Source organism: Athalia rosae, chromosome 3, assembly GCF_917208135.1.
Source record: "Athalia rosae chromosome 3, iyAthRosa1.1, whole genome shotgun sequence".
In the NCBI taxonomy this organism is placed as follows: Eukaryota; Metazoa; Arthropoda; class Insecta; order Hymenoptera; family Athaliidae; genus Athalia; species Athalia rosae.
Window position 1 is genome coordinate 3,661,576 of NC_064028.1, and position 22,706 is coordinate 3,684,281.

General features: G+C 37.2%; 5 protein-coding genes and 2 long non-coding RNA genes across 14 annotated transcripts; 3 read left to right on the plus strand and 4 right to left on the minus strand.

The window, feature by feature from the left end:
- Positions 1-22: 22 nt before the first annotated feature.
- Positions 23-2,294, minus strand: LOC105686173 (sodium channel protein Nach). The gene is made up of 7 exons (XM_012400797.3): positions 1,784-2,294; positions 1,495-1,689; positions 1,253-1,397; positions 940-1,182; positions 639-866; positions 251-560; positions 23-163 (listed from the first exon to the last, which is right to left on the minus strand). The coding sequence occupies exons 1-7, from the start codon at positions 1,888-1,890 to the stop codon at positions 69-71; spliced, it is 1,323 nt and encodes a 440-aa protein (XP_012256220.2). The 5' UTR covers positions 1,891-2,294; the 3' UTR covers positions 23-68.
- LOC125500255 lies at positions 259-1,201 on the plus strand. Its single transcript, XR_007277520.1, has 4 exons — positions 259-406; positions 487-727; positions 904-989; positions 1,065-1,201. It is a non-coding gene; the product is annotated as an uncharacterized LOC125500255 (long non-coding RNA).
- Positions 2,295-2,445: 151 nt separating the features above from the next.
- LOC105686715 (probable nuclear transport factor 2) lies at positions 2,446-5,152 on the plus strand. Of its 2 annotated transcripts, XM_012401795.3 has the most exons (5): positions 2,446-2,708; positions 2,781-2,852; positions 3,255-3,353; positions 4,040-4,197; positions 4,820-5,152. In XM_012401795.3, the coding sequence occupies exons 1-4, from the start codon at positions 2,601-2,603 to the stop codon at positions 4,151-4,153; spliced, it is 393 nt and encodes a 130-aa protein (XP_012257218.1). In that variant the 5' UTR covers positions 2,446-2,600; the 3' UTR covers positions 4,154-4,197; positions 4,820-5,152. The 2 variants fall into 2 exon arrangements, with proteins under 2 accessions (XP_012257218.1, XP_012257217.1); XM_012401794.3 differs by lacking the exon at positions 4,040-4,197 and having other exon boundaries at positions 2,455-2,708.
- Positions 5,153-5,583: 431 nt separating this feature from the next.
- On the minus strand, positions 5,584-8,319 carry LOC105686714 (4-hydroxyphenylpyruvate dioxygenase). The gene is made up of 12 exons (XM_012401793.3): positions 8,187-8,319; positions 8,080-8,106; positions 7,942-8,004; positions 7,743-7,847; positions 7,535-7,660; positions 7,363-7,452; positions 7,123-7,223; positions 6,968-7,045; positions 6,485-6,719; positions 6,078-6,200; positions 5,878-5,994; positions 5,584-5,801 (listed from the first exon to the last, which is right to left on the minus strand). The coding sequence occupies exons 1-12, from the start codon at positions 8,187-8,189 to the stop codon at positions 5,727-5,729; spliced, it is 1,143 nt and encodes a 380-aa protein (XP_012257216.1). The 5' UTR covers positions 8,190-8,319; the 3' UTR covers positions 5,584-5,726.
- A 1,220-nt stretch (positions 8,320-9,539) lies between these two features.
- On the minus strand, positions 9,540-14,438 carry LOC105686759. Of its 5 annotated transcripts, none has more exons than XM_020852455.2 (9): positions 14,198-14,438; positions 12,814-13,016; positions 12,507-12,737; positions 12,329-12,423; positions 12,158-12,227; positions 11,914-12,081; positions 10,486-11,853; positions 10,171-10,397; positions 9,540-10,097 (listed from the first exon to the last, which is right to left on the minus strand). In XM_020852455.2, the coding sequence occupies exons 2-9, from the start codon at positions 12,913-12,915 to the stop codon at positions 9,923-9,925; spliced, it is 2,436 nt and encodes an 811-aa protein (XP_020708114.2). In that variant the 5' UTR covers positions 12,916-13,016; positions 14,198-14,438; the 3' UTR covers positions 9,540-9,922. The 5 variants fall into 5 exon arrangements, with proteins under 5 accessions (XP_020708114.2, XP_012257296.2, XP_020708115.2 ...); XM_012401873.3 differs by having other exon boundaries at positions 12,814-13,048; XM_020852456.2 differs by lacking the exon at positions 14,198-14,438 and adding an exon at positions 13,905-14,045.
- Positions 14,169-15,203, plus strand: LOC125500254. The gene is made up of 3 exons (XR_007277519.1): positions 14,169-14,300; positions 14,403-14,629; positions 14,855-15,203. It is a non-coding gene; the product is annotated as an uncharacterized LOC125500254 (long non-coding RNA).
- Positions 15,204-18,856: 3,653 nt separating this feature from the next.
- LOC105686174 lies at positions 18,857-22,532 on the minus strand. Of its 3 annotated transcripts, none has more exons than XM_048651975.1 (5): positions 22,402-22,532; positions 20,872-21,976; positions 20,463-20,640; positions 20,163-20,340; positions 18,857-19,996 (listed from the first exon to the last, which is right to left on the minus strand). In XM_048651975.1, the coding sequence occupies exons 2-5, from the start codon at positions 21,061-21,063 to the stop codon at positions 19,840-19,842; spliced, it is 705 nt and encodes a 234-aa protein (XP_048507932.1). In that variant the 5' UTR covers positions 21,064-21,976; positions 22,402-22,532; the 3' UTR covers positions 18,857-19,839. The 3 variants fall into 3 exon arrangements, with proteins under 3 accessions (XP_048507932.1, XP_048507933.1, XP_048507934.1); XM_048651976.1 differs by lacking the exon at positions 22,402-22,532 and adding an exon at positions 22,044-22,390; XM_048651977.1 differs by lacking the exon at positions 20,872-21,976 and having other exon boundaries at positions 22,402-22,516.
- Between the last annotated feature and the right edge of the window lie 174 nt (positions 22,533-22,706).

Sequence of the window (22,706 nt, forward strand, 5' to 3'; positions counted from 1 at the left end):
AGCAACTGTTTGTTTCTCAATTCTTTTGTGCCAGCCGAGTTATAAATTATAGCAAATCTAGTTCTAATTTATGAGTCGTTTCGTAACCAGAGCCAATAAGGGATCTCGACTATACTGAGAATTCCAGCTCCCAAAAAGAGGCCTGCAGCGCTTCCAACCGCAACTGTTGAGATCAAATATTCAATAAAATCGTACTACAATAGTAAAGAATAATATTTGAAGAATTCTGGTTCACGTGGTAATTTCATACCTACTAAGTCGAGTAGACTGCGGAGTACGTATCGCCTATAACGTGAAGGCGGTAATGTGAATAACTCAAGGTGTAATCCCTGGGGTACTTTAAATAATTGCGACGCCTTCTGGTTTATATGTTGAAAGTATTTTATAACTACACCTTCGCAACTAGGTAAGCATTCTCTGAAATTTTCTTTAGCCTTCATTTCCAAATGTTGTTTATTGAGGCATTGGAGACCTGTATAATTGCAGACTGGCATGCCCGATACGTATGGGAAGAGGTGGCTCACACAGCCACAAACTTTCAGCATATGTTCCATTTGTATCTGAAACGAATAGAATCGAAATTCATCTTACCTACATTTATTAGAATATGTTGATGTAGTTATGTTTGCTCTAAGTACTTGTATGGAGCAGCCGTTGTTACTGTACCACTTGGAAGTGTAAATACCATCTGCCTCGTCAAAAAAACGGCAACCACGCCTTTTTGGAGGTATACTTCTTAGTCCTGCATCGTTAAATACGTCTTCCATACTGAAATATACACTCGCTACTCGTTCTGGTTTCGTAATTATCTCCTTGTCACTAAATGTCACTCTATTAGGTATTTCCAGTGGATTGTGAATGTATACCTGTGTAATGATTGAACATGGTATTACTCTATTGTAGCATCGATGGATGGAGTTCAGCTGATGAAGTACGAACTTGAACATAGATGTATCCCCCTGCAAACGCAAGAGGGGTAAAACCAATATGTATGTATCCAATACCGGTCTCTTTGTTCATAATGAATTTCTGTAGAACCTTGTAGTCTGATCTCGTGTGTCTAGAATTGAATACATAACATTGACCTGCAGCAGTTTTCAAAGGCCGGAATTCGTCGCAGCAGTTGAATTTTCTTGATCGATAAAAGCAGTCGTTCAACAGTGAGGGGCAATTGGCGATCGACTATTCAAAAATCGTGGTATCTTTATTTGAGTTCACGCTCAGTTACTGATACAAAAGACGTCCTGCTCACCTCTGTGTACAAACTGATGATCTCATCAGCGGTCAGTTTTTCAAATTCGGCTACTTGTTGTTTACTGGCTTTCAGAATGTCGCTAGAAAACAACCAACGCCATGGATTGGGTACTTTAATTTTTGTTCCATGCCTTTTTTCATGCCTGAAAAATTTGTAAAAATCAAAAACATGCTCCGCAATACGAAGCGGTTCTGAAACAATTTGAAATCAGTTCAATTTTAAGCACAAAAAGTACTCACAAAGACCTAGCGATATTCATAGGCACGGGATGAGGACGTAGACAAATACTGATCGCTGGAAATTCTGTTTGCCAATCGAGGTACATGGTCTCTACAGTTAAAGCTACTGGCTGATTGTAGAAACCATTGAGCGAATCTTGTACCATCACTAAACATCTCCACCAGCATAACGCGCAAATCATCAGCCAAAATACTCTGTGTTTGAACGAGAAATGAACATTACTTTAGGGTCTTATCAATCAGCAATTAGTAACGATAATAATCTACAGATAGTTTATTCATCGTGTACCTTTCGGTCCAATGGAGATCATCTGCGACCAAGTATCGCATTCCATGAAGATTGCAATTGGCTAAGTATCGTTTGACAGCCCTCCAAATTTTTGAGACACAACCCATATTTGAGTCCGTCGTTTACTGAGACATTAAAAAATTGATTTGCACATAGTACATAATTTCATGCAACTAGCGCATCGATTATTCATTTAAAGTATGCGCGTGTTTCATGATTCGATGTTTATCATACTTGTGACATGGTACTAGAATTTTGAAATCTATTATGCATAGCGTAACGATTAACAGATTTTAAGAGCTAAGAGCGATAACGTTCTACGGACGGGAATGCGAGGATTTGAAAAAGTTACGAGGAATGTGGAAACAGTATAAGAAACTCAGTTTCTGATGCTTGATATCGGACAACACGATTGTCCGAATTCGTTGACTGAAGAGGAAAAGAAGCTGATACATTCAAACCTTTACCAATATCTGAAAGAATGCATTTTTTTTATTACAGTAGATTGGAGAATCAATTAAATTGAATGGATAAATCGGCGCGGATTTAAACGCGGATTTTTGAAACGCGAGATTAGTTTCGATAGTCGACCCTCGATTGGAACTGAAGTTCGATAGGTCGCTCGGTGACGTCAGCGGTCAGACATCGTTGATCGTTTCCTCCCCGCTTGCAAAGTGGCACGAGGGATGTCGAACAGCGTTGTTTTGCTCTCCGTAGATTTTACTCGATAATACAATAGCTTTGCGGCTTGATAATTCGCAACTAATTTGTTGTTATACATTTAATAATAGGTACGAACATTAATAATAACGTAATAATGGCGTTAAATCCGTCATACGAAGCCATCGGCAAGGGCTTCGTGCAACAATACTACGCGTTATTTGACGATCCTGTTCAGAGACCAAATCTAATAAATATGTACAATGTGGGTATCCCGTATCTGTTATAACCTATGTTACATTCTTATCGCAATTTTAAATATTTCGGACATCCGCAGACCGAATCATCCTTCATGACCTTTGAGGGACTACAGATTCAAGGAGCCATCAAGATTATGGAGAAGTTAACTGTAAGTCAATTCCTAAAACTTAATACTAATAACTAGTACCCATTCCATCATCAATAAAAACAGTACCCATCCCCAGAAAAATATAAATCAATTTATGTTTTATTGCTGCTCTGATAATGCTATCCTACAATTCAAATGGTACTTTGTGACTCAGAGTATGTTTCACGTTCGTTGAGAAGTTTACTGACTGTATCACAAACATGTGGCAACCTCCTTTCCGTCGATTTCTATATAAATTTCAAAAGCATCGTAACCAGTGAGTTTTAGTCACTTCCAAATTAAAATCATGGTTTATTCCTCTATTCATACTTGGCCAAATGAGTCAACTTTAGTTTTATTATAGATCATACTTTTCAAAGCTTACAGATGAACGCCACTAATCACTTATAATTTATATTTCAGAGTTTAAGTTTTCAAAAAATTAATAGAATAATCACAGCAATTGATTCTCAACCGATGTTTGACGGAGGTGTGTTGATCAATGTCCTAGGAAGGTTGCAGGTAAGCTTATCATATTCTATTTTCTGTAGTCAATTTTAAAATAATTAATTTACAAAAAAGTAACTGAATTAGCCCGAACGTGGCTAACATTTTGAGTCAGTTATGAATTGAAAATGATAGAATATATCCCATCTAAAACCATGGTTCTATTTGGCTAGTGAAACTGAGGTGATCTCATTCCGGGCAAATGAAGAACTAGTTGCTAAGTTTGAACTGATTTCGATCTGAAGGCATTAGCAATTTTTAATGCGATAAGCCTGTACAGAGGCTGTAATATTTGTTGTGACCATCATAGTTATCGCTGCTTGCTTGATGTAACGATCGGCAGATATATTGTTTCCCATTTTTCTCATCGCGTTTTTATAACAAGACTTACGCTATATTTGAGAAATTTTAAAAGTTGATTTTTTTCGTAGTCCAGGCGTTACTATCCATTACGTTATAATCTGTTATACGTATAATATGGGTCTCCCATGGCTAATTTCTGTTTTGCATTGCATTTATTTCAAATAATGAACTAGCATAATTAGGGGCAACATAGATTGGATGAAATTTTTTGTGTCATTGTGTAAAAGTAGAGATGTTGATCATTGAATAGTATTGGGCTGCACCCATCCCTAATTATCTATATCAGTATCAAACATCAAGCGATGACTTGAGTCAATGATTATTGACTGATTGGGCAGACTGACGAGGATCAGCCCCACGCGTACATCCAGACATTTGTACTGAAGCCTATTGGTACCAGCTTTTTCGTGCAGCACGACGTCTTCAGACTCGCGTTGCACGACACTGTCTAGATGTCTGACACCGATTGTCCATCGATCTTCATTACCGGGCACAGGCAAGCTCAGCCTTCTTCTACCATCTGCTTTGATTTCGTTTCATGCGAGCACCTTACCGCCACCCCTATGCTTGTTATTAACATCAGATTATGGATCATGAAATAACAGATTGCCACATTTCAATCTTCTTCTCTTGATATCTTTCATTACTTCAGTTATAACCCTGGCTGTTCTTTCATCAGTGTTAGAATGTCATTTACTTCTTTTTTCCTTTTGATTTTCACAAATGGATAACTATTGTACCTACTCGAATTAACACGGTTTTTTTTTCGTCACATGAGACAAACAATCACACAAATGGGGGGTGCCAGTTGGATAAGAATATCTGCTTTCATTGTTCGATATGTATGTGAATGAGAATGTGCAGTCATATGTATATTCGTCTAACTGAAATTCATTTACACGGCCCAGATCTTGAAATGTTTCTTGAGTAGATAACTTGCAAATAATGCCTAGAACAGGTCTCAGCTAGCAACTGACATATAAATTATTATTAATGTTATCTACATTTCATACATGAAATAGCATTTGGTAAGTTTATAGAGTAAAATGTAAAAGAATTTTTGGACGTTTGAATAGCAGATAAATTATGACGAATTATTTTGTGACTTGTAATTCCAGGCAGACGAAGACCCACCGCATGCTTTCTCGCAAATCTTTGTGCTCAAGCCTTTGGGGAACTCTTTCTTCTGTCAGCACGACATCTTCCGCCTCGGTATTCATGACACTGTGTGAGATCTCTGTCTGCTACTCGAAGCGCTCGTCAAACACAAGTGAGCCACGCTCACATCCAGCTTTAAGATAAGTGAGCCAAATCTTTCATTTGAATATCCTTGGCATAGCACGAAGCGCTCATTATCCCATAGATATCACAGTTTTTATACAAAGAATTTCTGCTTATCTTATAACGTGGCCACAACAAAAGTTTTAAAAATAAATACAGTTCAGCAATCATTTTGTTTATTCAATTTCCTCATTCATTATACTCGGGCTCCTTTATAGTACATTCGTTTATTTTTTGGCCTTTATCCGGTACAGCTAACTATTGCTATCACAGTTAATCCTATTGCAGAATTTCATTATCCTGGCCGTTAGCGTTAAATTTTTCTGTAGAAAGAAACTATTGTTATAAACATTCTGTAATACCATAATGGCCTATGTATTTTTATAAATTAGAAATTGTACGTTAAATATAAAATTGAATTTAATCATACAAATAAATTCTCGACATGTCATTAATCAAAGCAATCATATTGCCATGGAATTATAATACTTCATTATTTTTTATTCTCTAGCTTCTGCGGGTTTTTGATGTTATTCAAAATCCCTATTAAGGTCTTAGCTGAGAGCTTACCCCCTATCATAGTAAAAAATGATAAAATACATTTAATGTGTTTATTTTTTATTATTAAAATTCCGGTGGCAGCTTACAGATTACAAATGACCAGCACTTAGAGCTTATTTTATTGTACATTTTCTCCATGTTCCCGTCATGTTTGATGAACTTATTTCACGCGGAAAAATTCTTTCAAAGATTTCCTCGTTTTGCTTGTTCAAATTCAATAGCCTCGAACAACGCTTGGAAGTTTCCAGCTCCAAATCCCTTTGAAATGATACAATGATAATCAGATTTTAATTGTGTTATTAACTGAGGAAACGTTTAGAAATATTTAACTTACATTGTGGTTGTGACGTTGAATAACCTCTATGAAAAGCGTCGGTCTATCTTGCATATTTTTTGTAAATATCTGCAGCAGATAACCATCATCGTCGTAATCGATGAGAATCTTCAATTTCTGAAGTAATTGAAATCAATTAGAATATTTCTAATATTTCATCCAGTTCTTCAAAACTGAATGTTCAGAAGCCTCAGAATTACCTGCAAAATGCTTAAATCCTCTGTGATCTGGACTCTGCTATTTCTAAGACGATTCCTTAATAAATCATAGTAGCTGTCTGGTACATCTAGGAATTCCATACCTCTGGCGCGTAGATTTCCAATCTAAAATTAAGATTCGCATATCTTGTAATTGTTATATATTTCATATTCTTACACATACTTATGTCATATGATTTGATTCAAAAAGAGTCAGTCAGTCTAACGCTTATGAGTATTTCATGTATCGCCAAAGTTACATTCTAATTTTGCTAAATTTAAAAATAAAATGTTTATATTGTTTTATGAAAAATTTGAACCAAGAAAATTCTCTGCCCTTTTTTCTGAATAGTACCTCATACAACAGTTTAGTAAACTATCTATCTGATTATAAAAAACTTCCAACTTACAGCCGAGATTATGTCATTAGTATTAAGGGCAATATGCTGAACACCAGCTCCACCGTAATAATCTACATATTCTTGAATTTGTGACAGTTTTTTGCCTGGTGCTGGTTCGTTGATGGGCATTTTTATGGTCTCTTCCCAGTTTGTTACTACAATAGATCTAAGTGCTGAAAACTCGGTATGCAATTGAGTATCATCCACTGACCAGAATCTGTGGAATTGTAGACACTGTTCATACCTAAGAGAGGTTGATGAATAACATGTTAAATCAATGTATAACAAAAACATACATGTAAATAGATAAAAAATATCAAGCTGTTCGATGCTTTATTGCAAATCTACGTTTTGGAATAGTTTAGATTATGCGATGTTTGTTACCTGTCATGAAAGATGTAATAAGCACATAGGTGTATCAATTATCAATTTGAATATTAGCTAAATCGTACACGTAATGTATAAAATATCTATATGTAAGATCATGCATACCATTTTGTCACACTTTCCATCTCATTATTCGGTTGATTTCCAACGACGTGATCAACGAAGTTCAATTTAACAGGTGGCCTACACCAAATGATATCCACGTCATTAAAATTCCTACTAAAACTTTTGTGATAAATTCACTAATATTTGTAACTCACAAGAGTTGAGTAAGTGGGTCCTTCTTGGCTTCCCTGAAGCCTGGGAGGAATGCACCCTTGTACTCGCTGCGGTCCACAAACGTGTGTTGCGTATCTCCATACTAGTAAAAAAGAAAAAAAGTAACAGCTGTCCAATAATATTCTATTACAAGAATACTAAAAATTTCATTTGTTGCTAATCATTACATATCGATCTAGTCTGAAAATATAATTCCTTTGTGATATTATTGACCAACTTACAGTCTGAACAGTGGCAAACCGGACAACCCCGAAGTCGTCTCGCTCTTCCCACACATCGCGCACGATTTTTGCTCCACGTTCCTTTGCGATCTATTAAGTATATTAATATCGTCATTGAAAATCACACTATGTGCAGGTCTTTTAATCATATTAATTTTTGTAGACAACACACCTTGACAATGGCATAGATGTCTTCAACTGTGAAGGCGATGTCGTGGACCCCATCACCGTGGCGAGAAAGCTGAACCGCCATTTCCTCGTTGTCAGGTTGGTAGGGTGACTCGAATACAAACACAATCTTCAAGGATAGATGAGTGCATTATGAACTGAAGACTGGATCAGTTAAAACTACAAAGTCCAGATATGGTCGATTGCCTTACCTTATTTTGTCTGACTGCGTGCGATGCTTTGTCCCGGGTGCCAGTCTCCAAACCACGGTAGCCCAAGGGTTCGAACCCCATCCTCGCGCAGTAGAAGTTAGCTGCCTGTTGAATCGTTAGTTCAAGGTAAATTCAGAAGTTCAATTCGATACCAACTCCTAATGAAATTGTTGACAGGATATTGATTCAAACGCCTCACCTGCTTTGCATTTCCCACCCAAAATGTCAAGTGATGGAAGCTAAGAAATTTTCCCGCCACTGGCTAAAATATCAAATCAGTTTGTTAACTTCTGTGTCAAAGCTCTTCAGCCCTAGCGATGCATGTGATGTTACTTACTTTTGGTCCTTTATCGGTGTAACTCGTCTAGAAGAGAAAGAACCCATTGTAGGAAAACTGACAAGCTTTTTATTATCATCATCGAGAACCTGACCTCAGTTACTCACCATCCTGAAAAGACGTTTCTTTGCGGATGAAATCCGAGCTGGAAGCGACGTCGATTCTCTTGAGCAACGATAATAACTCTGAAGATGCTAGAGCTTGTTTCTCTTTAAATGGGAGAGAAGCTAGCTGGCACGTCTTCTGATTGGTCAGAAGCGGGGGCTTGTTTGCACGCGAATATCTCGTGACATTACGAATAAATTAATTTATTCATGAGGACCCCGATTCGCCAACTTCCAGTCATGATGCAGTCGGATGATACCCACCTTCGAGATATAGCTGATAATACCTGCTTGTTAACGATATTCAAAGTCACGAAGAATATGCATTGGCATCAGCGACTCGGCAATTCACATTAATTTATTACCGGTACCACAAAATTATGCAAACTTTCAATATGAATTTTATGAAACTGGATTTTGATCGAAAAACGACGATCATACATAAGAGCATTATGACTAGTCAATTATTTTTGATATTGTTTGTGCAAATTCAACTAACCATCCGGAAGAGGAACTTCTAATCATTAGTTTTTGAATGCTTTATACAATTCTGTCCTTCAAATTCTCAATGATAAAATCTGCACCAGCCTAGCGACAAGTCACAATTTTATATGAGATCATCCTCGAGTTTGAAACGATAGCTATGTTTGGAATGAATGGAAACATTTTTTTTTATTGCTGCAGTTTTCAATCAACCGGACCAGCCATTTAATTTGATAATTGATTCTGAGTTACAGTTCCAGTTATAACTTCGGTTTTGTAATTGGTGGCTTGGTAATAAACTCATACGATTCATCACTGCGTTTCTCAAGGGTCGATGGTTTTTTTAATAGTCATATCGACTATGACACAAACATGTTGTTAAAATTCCTTAGCTTGTTTACTTCAATGTATTGAATCCAAAGCTAGTTGAATAATCACAAACTGGTATCAATCTCTTGACATTTATTTTGAATCATTTAGAAATCTATTTTACAAGGAGACTTCTATGTTGTCATTAGGCCTTATTCTGGGTATCTGAAAATCATGGGTATTAGCTGGTATCGTCGATGTTGGTAGTTTCCTGTGAAGAATTTGGTAGAAAAATCAGACTGGTGTCATTGAAATGGCTAACTGGCTGACCGTACGCTTGTCGCAATAAACACGAAAACCTGTTGATACAAACAAGCTGAAGGTGTGACCAGTTGTTGTTTTGCGGAGTCGAGCTATCAGGATGCTAATTAACCGGATATTCTGGAGGCTCGACTCGCCGATTTCTGCAGGCGCTTGGTAAGCAGCAAATGTAAAATGAACAGCGTTTTACGGTGTTGAATCAATATATTCGCGTCAGGTTCATTGGGACAAACTCAACTCATATTTCTGGCATGTGTTTATTCTCAAGTTATAATTCAAATACAACTGAGTCAATTATTATGAATGCTCGATGATAACTAAATTAATCACGAGTATCTATTTTTAGAAGGAATTAAAATTGACATAAATTGAATCAATAATAATGTACAAAGCTCCTAGTTAAAAGATATGGCCTATAAAAATCTTATTTTGGCAAGAATTCGAAATATACAATTAAGCTCCAATTAATTCTGGATTAGTCGTTCACGTACATATTAAAACCTATCAGCTTATTGGAATAAGTTAAGAGTTTCTGAGTATCATTCAGTCGTGAATGTAAAGCTACCGTTATACCCTTGATTCTTTATGAATTTTTCTTTCATTCAGCAAAAACTATTTAGTCTTGTTTACAACAAAACAATTCCGTGATCTCTCTCAAGTCGTCGTTTAGCCTTCAGAGGCACCACACCCATTAAATCCGCTGGCGTGGGTAATCCTCCAGTCATGTTTGGTGCCATTGCCTGCTGATAAAAAATTTCTACCTTTCCACACTGATATCCATACACAACTGTATCCTCGGTTCTGTAAAAGGAAAAATTTTAATACCAATCGTTTCTCTTTTGCCTTACCATTGCAACTATCTGAATCCTCTTACCTGACTATAATATCGGTTAAATTACTAGCTCGACTAAATCTATCGTGAAGAGAGGAAACAATTTCTATCTCCGTGACGCCCCAGAGTCCAGCACGATGAACCGTGTCCCATTCTGGATCTACGCTGAGAACGCTGTATAGTTCCCTGCTCTCACTCGGTGGCAGTGGTTCCAGACAACGTTGAAGTCTAGATTCGAGCCTACCAAGAACTTCGACGCAAGTTTGCCACTGGTGCAGAAAAATTTCCGATAATAGGATAAAGGTATATTTAGTGACAATTAGAATTTAAGCTTTGCGGAAGATAATTCATACTGACTAGAGAATGAACGAGATCTTTGTTGTTGCCTATATTCTCTTCCATCAGTAACACTAAAACCATGTTCTGCTGGCCACAGAGAAACAATTCAACTTTCTCAAGGGACGAGTCTTCTTTTTTCGGAGATATCCAGTCCTGATCAAGGTCGTCTTCTTCGTCGCTCTCATCATCATTACTTACGGCATCTAGTTTATTTTTAATCAACTGATTAGCGGCTGTAGAGAAACTGGATAGGTCACGATATTCACTTGGAGTTGTTTCCCTACTGCAAAAACCGCTCGTACGTTCATCAGCCAGTAGACTGAGCTTGGACATTAACGGAGTTAATTGCAATCCTTCAAGTTTTCTTTTTTGAGGTAAATCAAATATGCTACCACCCTCTGAATTTGATTTCTCTCTGTCCTCTTCTTCAGGGGCATTCAGAGATTTTAGAGGCAGGCTCATGGACCGACGATACATTTCCTGTTTGCTCTTTTTATCCGTGGGTACGTCAGAGTCGAAAGTTATGGGACTTTCCGACATTGGAACAACTTGGCAGTCAAATCCTTGTATTACAGTAGCTTTCCCGTTTTCAATCTGAGGAAAGTTTTTAAAAAAATCTCCACTTTCATTGGATGTCTTATCTATAAAGCCAGATTTAAGTTCTTGGTAATGCGTGGCTAAATAGTCGTCATACAAAGCTTTGGATACTGGCAAGCCATCGCATCTGAATACTGGATAACAAGGATCTGTGATTGTATGGAAGAATTGCTTTCCAGGAGGTAATTTCTTTTGAGGTGAGTTCTCGTAATCGAATTGCAGATTTTGATTCAACTTTGGCAGTCCTATACTATAATATCTTAGAGATACCCTATTCGTATGTTTGCTCGAAGAGTCTGTGAGGTCTGGCAAACTCATGCTTCTTCTATCCAAAGCTCCACTTTTTTCTAATTTCTCTTTTGGAGGCGCATTTTTCAACTTATTCACTCTCTTACACCTGAGTGCCTCCTTGACAAGGTCTGGAATGTCATTAGGATCTCCGGCGTCCATCACTTGGTTTTCGTTAGCCCCTTTATAGTCTAGATCCTCGGCAGCACTACAAATCGATACTGCGGTGCCATGAAGCATTCTGTTCACATCCTTTAATGGCGTAGAACACACACTAGGGGTCTGAGGATTTACAGCTTTGGGACGATCTGTGGTTGTGATCTCTTGCTTCCGTTTCGCTGGCGAACTGTACGTTGTAGCTGGTAAAGGAGGGCAAAATGGTGCTCCGTTACTGTACTGAGAGGAGTCCAATTCCCCTTCCTCTGGAACTGTGAATATCCGAGATGTGTCGCGTTTCATTCCCGATACACAGGAATCCTTGATGTTATTCTTCGACAAGTTCTAAAATGACAATAGTTCATGAACGTCTAAAACAGATGGTTGAAGAATTCAGTGCATTACCTTCTTCAACGTTACTTTTTTTGAGGCAGAATCAACATGCGAATTACGGATTCGTTCGGCAGAGGAATTCTGTTTTAATTCTGTAAGTTGTTTTCGTTGAATATAGACTCGCAATAGTTGAACACCAACTGGCAGGTCAAGTCCCGTTCCTAAGGTTTCCGCGGGAGCCTGAAAGTTTGATTGGAAGATTTAATTTCGGAAGAATATTCTTGTACATTAGCAATACTATTTACTTTTAACTAACCTTGATACGATACGGATCAGTAATAATTATTTGTTTGGTCAGTTCAGCATTCAGCTGGGTAGCTACAACTCTGAAATATTATAAAATCGGAAATTGTAATTCAGAACCTTGGTCATCGTGTCTTACTAAATTTTTCTGCTATGATCTGATAACTAAAACAGTTTCACCTACTTGTTATTATAAAATAAAGCTCCACCAAGAATGCCGTTAGTTTCCTGGCAATATTGTAGGACTTGGATGGCTTCCAGAAAAACGTTACTGGCACTCTGCACAAAACAATAATTGAAAGTATCAGTTAGGCTGTCATATCCAAAGACACCACTTACTGAAGACAACAAGCTACACAAACCTTGGGAAATTTGATAGTTGGAAGATTAGAGAACAAATTGGCACCATATTGCAGTATTGGAAGGTAAGTTTCGAACATTTGATACAGTTTTTCGGTCAACCTATTTCTGTCACCCCCTAATGATGCCGAGATAGTTTCCAAGTCTCGATGGAAGAATTTTAACGTCGACTCCAAGGTATCAGCTCGTCTCTCTAGAACCCAGTCTTGAATATTTCTGTCCGTTCCAACCGCCTGAGTAGTTGAAAATAAAATATTAGAGTTATAAAGGACAAGTTGGTTAATTAATCAATGTTATTGTGAGACTTACAAGTACATATTGTCCTAACTTTTTCAAAACAAATTTTCCACCTTGAAGAGCAATTATTCGTGGGGGTGAAAATGAGGTGCTTATAAATTGAGTAACACCCATTAATTGACCGGCGAGTGCCAGTCTTTGCGTAGGCGATACCCATGCAGGATGAAAGTAAACAACTGCCTCTGCAGGGTCATCTTCCTCCCTCCGACAACGGGCTGTGTCATAAACAAACACTATCATCATTTCCCTGCAATGAAAGAATTGTATAATAACTGCTTGTTATTTATAGAAATGAGTACATTGACGTGATTATTCTGAACTCAAGGCACGCGTAAAGAATGATACCTCAATTTATCGTTCTTGTAACTTCATTATTGTACCATTCTAGGCTGATTTTGTTATCTACAAGTTTAAATGGTAGCAAAAATAAACGCATTACTGGGACGAGTAAACGTTGCAGTTTTACTTCCTTTGGTAAACAATGGGGTAATTATTACGTGATAATTCATAGTTAGTTTTTATCAAATCAAATTAAACCGCCATAATTCACCTAGTTGATATTATTGTGATTCATTATAAGAATAGCTATTTCAGATAAAATATTCAGAGTTGAAGCTGTGACTTGTAAATTTTTCGAAAGAAGGACCTACCTGTGAGTTGATGAGAAACTGATAACTGCATTTACTGATAGACATCGGAATAGAAACTTGACAAAAAAGTATATAATAGCTACATCCAAATATTATGTTCATTTTTGATAATAGAAAGCTAATCACATCCAAGCCAGCTAGATAACGATGATAATTACGAAGGCTCTATTGTTCGCTGGGAATAATTTAGCAAGTTATATTAGCTTCTGAATGTTTATCTATATTGAAACTATGTTTGCTTTTAGACGTGGCTTTAGTAATTGGCCACATTCTATAGATAAAATGGAGAGTTGCGAAATTATGAAGTATCTGTTCTGCAAAGCATGTACGTAGGATGAACGAGTGAAAAAATAGCAACGACTGAAGCATTTTGAATATTATGAAATTAATGTGATATTAGGGACTAATAAATTTTACGCTATTACTTCTATTCGAGAAGCAAATAAAACTTACACTAACTTGAAATCAGCATTGTCTTTGACAAAAATCAAAGAATTATACAGAGACATATGGAAAGTATTTTTTTTTTTAAATATAAACGAATAAATAACATAAGCAGCTGCAGGCACGACGAGATTGTCTCTACCAATTCAAGCAGATAATAGCATACATCGAACTCGACGAGAATCATTCAAATAAGAAATAAAAAGAGAAAGAAGCTTGTCAGAATAGTAAACAATTCATTATCACGTTACTACGCTACTTCGTAATTAGATAAGGCAATGATTGCGTAACACCCCTCATACTTTGCCATGATTGTTTATGTAGTGCTTCTTTTCGCGTCAGCTGTCAAACGTCAAACGTCAAACTCCTGTTTGAATTATTTCATTTTCTCTACATATATTCCAGGTAAAAATGATTCAATGCACTTTCACCGATGCTTCAGCTTTGGTAAGCCTACACAATTGGCTGATATAAATTCAATTGCATTGCCTTTTACATGATTACAAGAATCGTCTTCGCGACTCGCACCCGAGCCGGCATTTCGACGCCATGTTGTTACCAACGAACTCTGTTTCTGGATTGAAGAGGCTGTGACAGATAATCAGTCAACGAACTTCAGTCAACGCGCCATATTTTGATTGAGAAGCATGCCCAAAACTCATCAAGATGTCTCAGTTTCTCGGTTCTATACTCGAGTGATAGGCAGATACACAATTTTGGGACCGGAATCGCCGGTAAATAGAATATTCTTAAAACCTATAGAGCAAGTGTTTTTTAACGTATTCTGAACTCAAGACGTTGACTGAAGATTATACCGATGTTCAGTCAACGCTCAGAAACACGAAACCAGCGACTAAAATAATCTGAAAATAAAAGCAACCAAGTTTTTTGAATATTTTCGGAGCTGCGATTCAGTTCCACCAAGTTGTGATTAACCATTTTTCATTTTTATTTTCCAGGGGAGAAAGGGGCAGCTTACGACGAAAGTTAGTCAGACGTTGACACGGGACTCTTCTTAGTGCATTTGCGGAATTGATTACCTATTACAGTATAATGATTATTATGTATTACTAAGTCATGATAAACGTCAATTATGACATATTTATATACACTGTACTACGGCGAGTAATTAAACGAGTTATCTAGAGTTATTTGAAGTAGAAGTGTTCTCAATGATATTTTGATAAGCATCAATAATAATTCATGACAATGAACTCCTTCGTGGAAACGAATACACAATGTATATCCCAATGTTTTAAACTGTATTCGACCCTGTTAATTTTTCTAATAAATGTTTACTCTGACCAATGATGACTGTTTATTTAACATTGATCAATTTCTGGCCGAACTTTGAATTATTAGAGCTTTACCTTGTCACTTACGGCTTCTATGTAAGCATGATTGATCTATTGAATACAAGCAGGCGGATGCTTAGTTCTGCAAGCAACTAGGTAGTGTCTTGATCTTAAAGCTAAGGAGTAGGATTCTATACACAGGATCGAATGCATAGACATGATCAGGCACCCGGTCTCGGAATACCTCCTCAGGATTTCTGTTCTCCTGATACAAATTTTTATTTTCGGCGAAAATTTTTATTTCCGAATTTGGAATACCTCCTCGGGTATCCTGTTCTCCTGATACCAAAAAAAAAAAAAAAATTTCGAAAGAGATTGAATACACAGGATCGAATGCATAGACATGATCAGGCACCCGGTCTCGGAATACCTCCTCAGGATTTCTGTTCTCCTGATACAAATTTTTATTTTCGGCGAAAATTTTTGTTTCCGAATTTGGAATACCTCCTCGGGTATCCTGTTCTCCTGATACCAAAGAAAAAAAAAAAAAATTTCGAAAGAGATTGAATACACATGATTGAAGGCAAGCACATGATGAGGCACCAGGTCTAGGAATACCTCCTCAGGATTTCTGTTCTCCTGATACAAATTTTTATTTTCGGCGAAAATTTTTGTTTCCGAATTTGGAATACCTCCTCGGGTATCCTGTTCTCCTGATACCAAATAAAAAAAAAAAAAATTTCGAAAGAGATTGAATACACAGGATCGAATGCATACACAGGATGAGGCACCCGGTCTCGGAATACCTCCTCAGGATTTCTGTTCTCCTGATACAAATTTTTATTTTCGGCGAAAATTTTTATTTCCGAATTTGGAATACCTCCTCAGGTATCCTGTTCTCCTGATACCAAAAAAAAAAAAAAAATTTCGAAAGAGATTGAATACACAGGATCGAATGCATAGACATGATCAGGCACCCGGTCTCGGAATACCTCCTCAGGATTTCTGTTCTCCTGATACAAATTTTTATTTTCGGCGAAAATTTTTGTTTCCGAATTTGGAATACCTCCTCGGGTATCCTGTTCTCCTGATACCAAAGAAAAAAAAAAAAAATTTCGAAAGAGATTGAATACACAGGATCGAATGCATACACAGGATGAGGCACCCGGTCTCGGAATACCTCCTCAGGATTTCTGTTCTCCTGATACAAATTTTTATTTTCGGTGACAATTTTTGTTTCCGAATTTGGAATACCTCCTCGGGTATCCTGTTCTCCTGATACCAAAAAAAAAAATTTCGAAAGAGATTGAATACACATGATTGAAGGCAAGCACATGATGAGGCACCAGGTCTAGGGATACCTCCTCAGGATTTCTGTTCTCCTGATACAAATTTTTATTTTCGGCGAAAATTTTTATTTCCGAATTTGGAATACCTCCTCGGGTATCCTGTTCTCCTGATACCAAAGAAAAAAAAAAAAAATTTCGAAAGAGATTGAATACACATGATTGAAGGCAAGCACATGATGAGGCACCAGGTCTAGGAATACCTCCTCAGGATTTCTGTTCTCCTGATACAAATTTTCATTTTCGGCGAAAATTTTTATTTCCGAATTTGGAATACCTCCTCGGGTATCCTGTTCTCCTGATACCAAAAAAAAAAAAAAATTTCGGAAGAGATTGAATACACAGGATCGAATGCATAGACATGATCAGGCACCCGGTCTCGGAATACCTCCTCAGGATTTCTGTTCTCCTGATACAAATTTTTATTTTCGGCGAAAATTTTTATTTCCGAATTTGGAATACCTCCTCGGGTATCCTGTTCTCCTGATACCAAAAAAAAAAAAAAAAAATTTCGAAAGAGATTGAATACACAGGATCGAATGCAAGCACATGATGAGGCACCAGGTCTAGGAATACCTCCTCAGGATTTCTGTTCTCCTGATACAAATTTTTATTTTCGGCGAAAATTTTTGTTTCCGAATTTGGAATACCTCCTCGGGTATCCTGTTCTCCTGATACCAAAAAAAAAAAAAAAAAATTTCGAAAGAGATTGAATACACAGGATCGAATGCATACACAGGATGAGGCACCCGGTCTCGGAATACCTCCTCAGGATTTCTGTTCTCCTGATACAAATTTTTATTTTCGGCGAAAATTTTTATTTCCGAATTTGGAATACCTCCTCGGGTATCCTGTTCTCCTGATACCAAAAAAAAAAAAAAAAAATTTTGAAAGAGATTGAATACACATGATTGAAGGCAAGCACATGATGAGGCACCAGGTCTAGGAATACCTCCTCAGGATTTCTGTTCTCCTGATACAAATTTTTATTTTCGGCGAAAATTTTTATTTCCGAATTTGGAATACCTCCTCGGGTATCCTGTTCTCCTGATACCAAAGAAAAAAAAAAAAAATTTCGAAAGAGATTGAATACACATGATTGAAGGCAAGCACATGATGAGGCACCAGGTCTAGGAATACCTCCTCAGGATTTCTGTTCTCCTGATACAAATTTTCATTTTCGGCGAAAATTTTTATTTCCGAATTTGGAATACCTCCTCGGGTATCCTGTTCTCCTGATACCAAAAAAAAAAAAAAAATTTCGAAAGAGATTGAATACACAGGATCGAATGCATAGACATGATCAGGCACCCGGTCTCGAAATACCTCCTCAGGATTTCTGTTCTCCTGATACAAATTTTTATTTTCGGCGAAAATTTTTATTTCCGAATTTGGAATACCTCCTCGGGTATCCTGTTCTCCTGATACCAAAAAAAAAAAAAAAATTTCGAAAGAGATTGAATACACATGATTGAAGGCAAGCACATGATGAGGCACCAGGTCTAGGAATACCTCCTCAGGATTTCTGTTCTCCTGATACAAATTTTTATTTTCGGCGAAAATTTTTGTTTCCGAATTTGGAATACCTCCTCGGGTATCCTGTTCTCCTGATACCAAAGAAAAAAAAAAAAAATTTCGAAAGAGATTGAATACACATGATTGAAGGCAAGCACATGATGAGGCACCAGGTCTAGGAATACCTCCTCAGGATTTCTGTTCTCCTGATACAAATTTTTATTTTCGGCGAAAATTTTTGTTTCCGAATTTGGAATACCTCCTCGGGTATCCTGTTCTCCTGATACCAAAGAAAAAAAAAAAAAATTTCGAAAGAGATTGAATACACATGATTGAAGGCAAGCACATGATGAGGCACCAGGTCTAGGAATACCTCCTCAGGATTTCTGTTCTCCTGATACAAATTTTCATTTTCGGCGAAAATTTTTGTTTCCGAATTTGGAATACCTCCTCGGGTATCCTGTTCTCCTGATACCAAATAAAAAAAAAAAAATTTCGAAAGAGATTGAATACACAGGATCGAATGCATACACAGGATGAGGCACCCGGTCTCGGAATACCTCCTCAGGTTTTCTGTTCTCCTGATACAAATTGCTACTCTCGGCGAAACTTTGCATTTTCAGGACCGGTATTTCAGGGCTTTACATCATCGATTTCGCTTATGTGATGTGTTTCCAAAATTGACACCGTGATGTGTTGCTTATGAAGGATTTCAATGAGTTAGGGATATAGGGGTGTAATCAATGTTGACTCAGCAATCAATTAAATAGCATCCAATGTTTATTGATAAATCTTTGGCGCAGGTTACATTCCAACAAATCGTAATATTTGTTACTCATGCATTCTTGCAAAGAACTTCTTTTGTCATTTTGTTAAAGTATTGTCGGCACTCATTTTATTCCAATAAAAATTAAGAACCTGATTCAATCATTCTAGTAATTACTTGATTACCTAAGTTTTAGATGTATATTATAACTCATTTGTATATACTTAATTATATTTAACACAGAAATAATAAATTTCGCGGAAGAAACGAAGTTTTTAATGTCCCAGTCACAGCCAAGAACTTCTTGGGCTCTCCTCCATCCTGAAAAATAAAAGTTAAATATAAGTAAAAAAGAATTATAAAAGTAAATCGTAGGTCTCGACTCCTTCCGAATTCTTATTATCCTTCTTCGCTGGCACCCTCTGGTATGCGCCCCAAACTATTATTCTGATTCAGTTCCACCCCTATTCTCTTCAATTCACGGCCGCATTACGTTGACCTGATATGTATCGTACCTACTTACAGTCAAAGCTGAACCCTAACTGTGGTTGAAATGAAAAGAGAACGGACGAATCAATTTACTCATCGTAGAACGTTGAAACTCACCGTTTATTGAAATAGAAGAATAAACATACACGCTGCAGGAACAATAACGTCAATATTTAAGGATCTTAAGGGAGTATCAAGTTCGTGATAAAATAATCGGTGACTTAGGTGTAGATATACTTATAATATGTAATGTATAACGTACGTAAGCATAAATGGGCTCGCAACTATGATTATAATTTTTAGTCTACATTATCATAGAGAGAATAACATGTTTACGTACTCAAGTCGCTAATGAATCATATTATTTTTATGCAATATGGTATGGCTTGATGTTAGTAAAAATATAACAAGCTCGAAGTATTAAACAAATTACTAAAATTATCAACAATTTAATTCTATTGGTAAGGGGTCGAACCGTTGATACTTCAGAAATTTCGTAGTCCTCCACGTCCAGCAGATGATGTTATCAGATATTAGGAATCCGCCGTTGGATCTGAAGAACTCGGAAAGAATTTCCTGGACAGGAAACACTGAGGATATAAGACGTTGCAGTTACCTTCCGATTTGCGACCAGCCAACACCGCTTCCTGTATCACAGTACCTTCCGTCATTCGGTCGAACCATTCGAGACTACGAAAATGAATAAAATGCAATGAAAAAATTTGAAATTGTAGAAAATATCCAACTGTTACTTTTCAGAGTTTGAAATGGACAATACAGATCAATGAACACAATATGAAAAGGATCAATATTCAATTAACTTTACGGTAATTGGTTGATAAAATTTTTTACTTACCTCGAAATCCCATCGATGATTTTATCCATACCGGTCTTCTGCTTTTTCGAATGACACGCGTTGGACACCATCGAACAAATGAATTTCTTCGTGCAAGGTGCGAGGTAAGAGTTTCCCATGAAAATTTGATTCACAGCGTCGCCATAGTTCCAAGATTCATGACGAGCGTCATCAGATCCTGCGATAAGACGTATTTAATAATTTTATCTCGTAACGAGGGGAAGGGCTGAATCACAAAAAACAAGAAATCACTTATGAATGATTATATATATGAAACCTTAATTGGCTCATTGTACTTACGATAATTGGACGCCGGATGATGCTTATCGAATATCAAGGGTACGATCACCGTCGAGACTGCCGTGAATATTCCAGCAATAGTCAAGGCTTTTGCGTTTATATTGACCAACGATTGCGGGGCTCCATATCCTTGATCCAAAGGGATTGATAAAAATGGAATAGATAAATCCAAATCGATCTGTGAAAAGAATACTCATGTTATTTTTCAATGTAATCAAAATAATTCCTACACATCAGAGTGTACCAGTCCGTTAAATTTTTGCAGTCGTTCAACCCTTCGGGAGGATGCCATAGAAATTCTTTGTTTCCTAAATTTTTCAATTTCCATATCGAGAGAATAAGAAGAAGGAAATGAACAAAAACGAAACCCGTTCTCACACAGGACTAAAACATAGGTCAAATTACTCACCCCAAGACTATCGCCGTGAGTGTTAAAAGTGACGAATTTTGAATTGGGAAATGGAACAAAGGTCCGAGCATTTCTCGATGACTTTGTAACGTTGTCACTATTGACGAATATTACACAATTGAAGCAGACCGATGCGAAAAGCAATTTTACCCACGTTTTTATTTCACGTTTACCGCAATTCCAGTAACCCATTTCGTTTATTTCTATTTCTATCGATCTTTTATTTTATTTTCGCTTTCTTCTGACAATTTCAATTGTTCTAGAGCTAATGCAGGGTAATTATCACCTAGAAGAGGTCACGACTTCCAGAATGCTTTTAAAAACACTCTCGCTTTATTCTCACTTGCACAAACACTATACTTATAAATTGTTGGACCCTATTACTTGTTGCCCTGGTTGTTAAACACTGTATAATTGACCAAATTAGAACGAAGCGGAAACTTAGAAACGATCAAATGTAGATCGAAGAAATTTCGGCCTCTTTTTACAGCACCCTAAAGTAAATACCGCGACGATTGTGAATATTTTTCTGGTACACAGAAACTTGGAATGAAAATTTCGTTTCTTGGTTTTTTTTTTTATTTAAAGTCGGTTTTTCATTTATATTTTATTTATGCTGTAGTCTCAAATGCTCCTGCAAAGCAGCGGACGGTTATCTTTTCTCCCCTATAGGCAGAGCCGATAGGGATTCCTTGTCACTTTCGGGTCTGGAATATTGTGATTCGAAGTTGGTCCGACGTCTGTATATCTATAAACTGGAATATCCCCACCTTCTGAATGGTTTTTATATACAATCATCATTGCGAATTAATGGTATAGCAACACCTCGCAAGTTAATTTTTTCCGTAAAATTAGGCGTGTCGACGTTAATCATCTCTTCTATGCTACCCGACAGAATTTGATTGTTTCCTCGCTGTCGTTCGCTGTACTACCGGAGAAATCACATTGTGTTTCAGGTTTGAAAGTCCAACAGCGAGACAGCCTTATGGAGATATATTCGCATGAGTCTAATGTCAAACGATCATCCCTCGCCAATTTAAAAGTCATTCTCCAGAACCTCAACTCACATCTATACCCGCAATCGTCCGAAATTCAAATTGTTACCCTAGAAGAAAAACAAGATTTTTATCTCACGTATATTGCATTCGCAAGTTTGTTAAAGTATTTCGTACCGTGTAATTTTATCGTACTAAACCAGCGGTAAGAATTGAGAGAAAATTTTTTCATACTCGACAATTATAACGTCCGGATTATATTAATTGTAGGAACTACGGATTCAAGAATGGATTATGAATACGATAATAAAGAATTGCTCGAATTCCACGCATCTCGCGGTCTCGGCGTCTCGCACAGATGCTTATGTCCTCTATGGTGGTGAAATCCGAAGTAAAAAAAAAGAATTAAAACAAGTAATAATAGTATATAATGGCGTTGCGAAAGAGGAATTATTTCTGGCAGGTACAACGCGCTCCTCTTGAGCTTCTTAAAACAATAAAAATTTCTACCAGCATTGAAGAAATAACTCCATACCGGCATGCTGCACCACATGACGGACATCATCGCCCGACGAGGAGCTCTTGAACATCGAGAAAGAGAGTCTCTTGTCACGGTTTCGAACATCGTGATATGACAACGAAAGCGAAACTTCGCGACCAATTACCCCTGGACTTTGTCATTGTCTTTGTCATTCTCCACTGACGACTCAAGTTTCATTTTTGTTGGCACCTAAAGGATGAAATTCTTCCGTTGGGAGAAAAGAACGGTGGTCCCCCCTATATATACCAAGACTTTTCCAATCCCGCCCTCAGTCCAAAGTGTCAGACATATCGGCCAAA

Excerpts from the sequence above, each read along its gene's own strand:
- LOC105686173 (XM_012400797.3), bottom strand. The coding sequence starts at position 1,890 with ATGGGTTGTGTCTCAAAAATTTGGAGGGCTGTCAAACGATACTTAGCC. Across the intron at positions 561-638 it reads ACAACGGCTGCTCCATACAA|ATACAAATGGAACATATGCT; the intron begins GTACTTAGAGCA and ends TATTCGTTTCAG. Across the intron at positions 164-250 it reads CAGTCTACTCGACTTAGTAG|TTGCGGTTGGAAGCGCTGCA; the intron begins GTATGAAATTAC and ends TGATCTCAACAG.
- LOC105686715 (XM_012401795.3), top strand. The coding sequence starts at position 2,601 with ATGGCGTTAAATCCGTCATACGAAGCCATCGGCAAGGGCTTCGTGCAA. Across the intron at positions 2,853-3,254 it reads AGATTATGGAGAAGTTAACT|AGTTTAAGTTTTCAAAAAAT; the intron begins GTAAGTCAATTC and ends TTTATATTTCAG. Across the intron at positions 3,354-4,039 it reads ATGTCCTAGGAAGGTTGCAG|ACTGACGAGGATCAGCCCCA; the intron begins GTAAGCTTATCA and ends CTGATTGGGCAG.
- LOC105686714 (XM_012401793.3), bottom strand. Across the intron at positions 7,661-7,742 it reads ACGCAGTCAGACAAAATAAG|ATTGTGTTTGTATTCGAGTC; the intron begins GTAAGGCAATCG and ends CTATCCTTGAAG. Across the intron at positions 5,995-6,077 it reads AGGATTTAAGCATTTTGCAG|AAATTGAAGATTCTCATCGA; the intron begins GTAATTCTGAGG and ends CAATTACTTCAG.
- LOC105686759 (XM_012401872.3), bottom strand. The coding sequence starts at position 13,960 with ATGTCTCTGTATAATTCTTTGATTTTTGTCAAAGACAATGCTGATTTC. Across the intron at positions 13,049-13,904 it reads AATGCTGATTTCAAGTTAGT|GGAAATGATGATAGTGTTTG; the intron begins GTAAGTTTTATT and ends CTTTCATTGCAG. Across the intron at positions 12,424-12,506 it reads CAACTATCAAATTTCCCAAG|AGTGCCAGTAACGTTTTTCT; the intron begins GTTTGTGTAGCT and ends TGTTTTGTGCAG.
- LOC105686174 (XM_048651975.1), bottom strand. The coding sequence starts at position 21,063 with ATGGGTTACTGGAATTGCGGTAAACGTGAAATAAAAACGTGGGTAAAA. Across the intron at positions 20,341-20,462 it reads TCATCCGGCGTCCAATTATC|GATCTGATGACGCTCGTCAT; the intron begins GTAAGTACAATG and ends GTCTTATCGCAG. Across the intron at positions 19,997-20,162 it reads ATCATCGATGGGATTTCGAG|TCTCGAATGGTTCGACCGAA; the intron begins GTAAGTAAAAAA and ends TCATTTTCGTAG.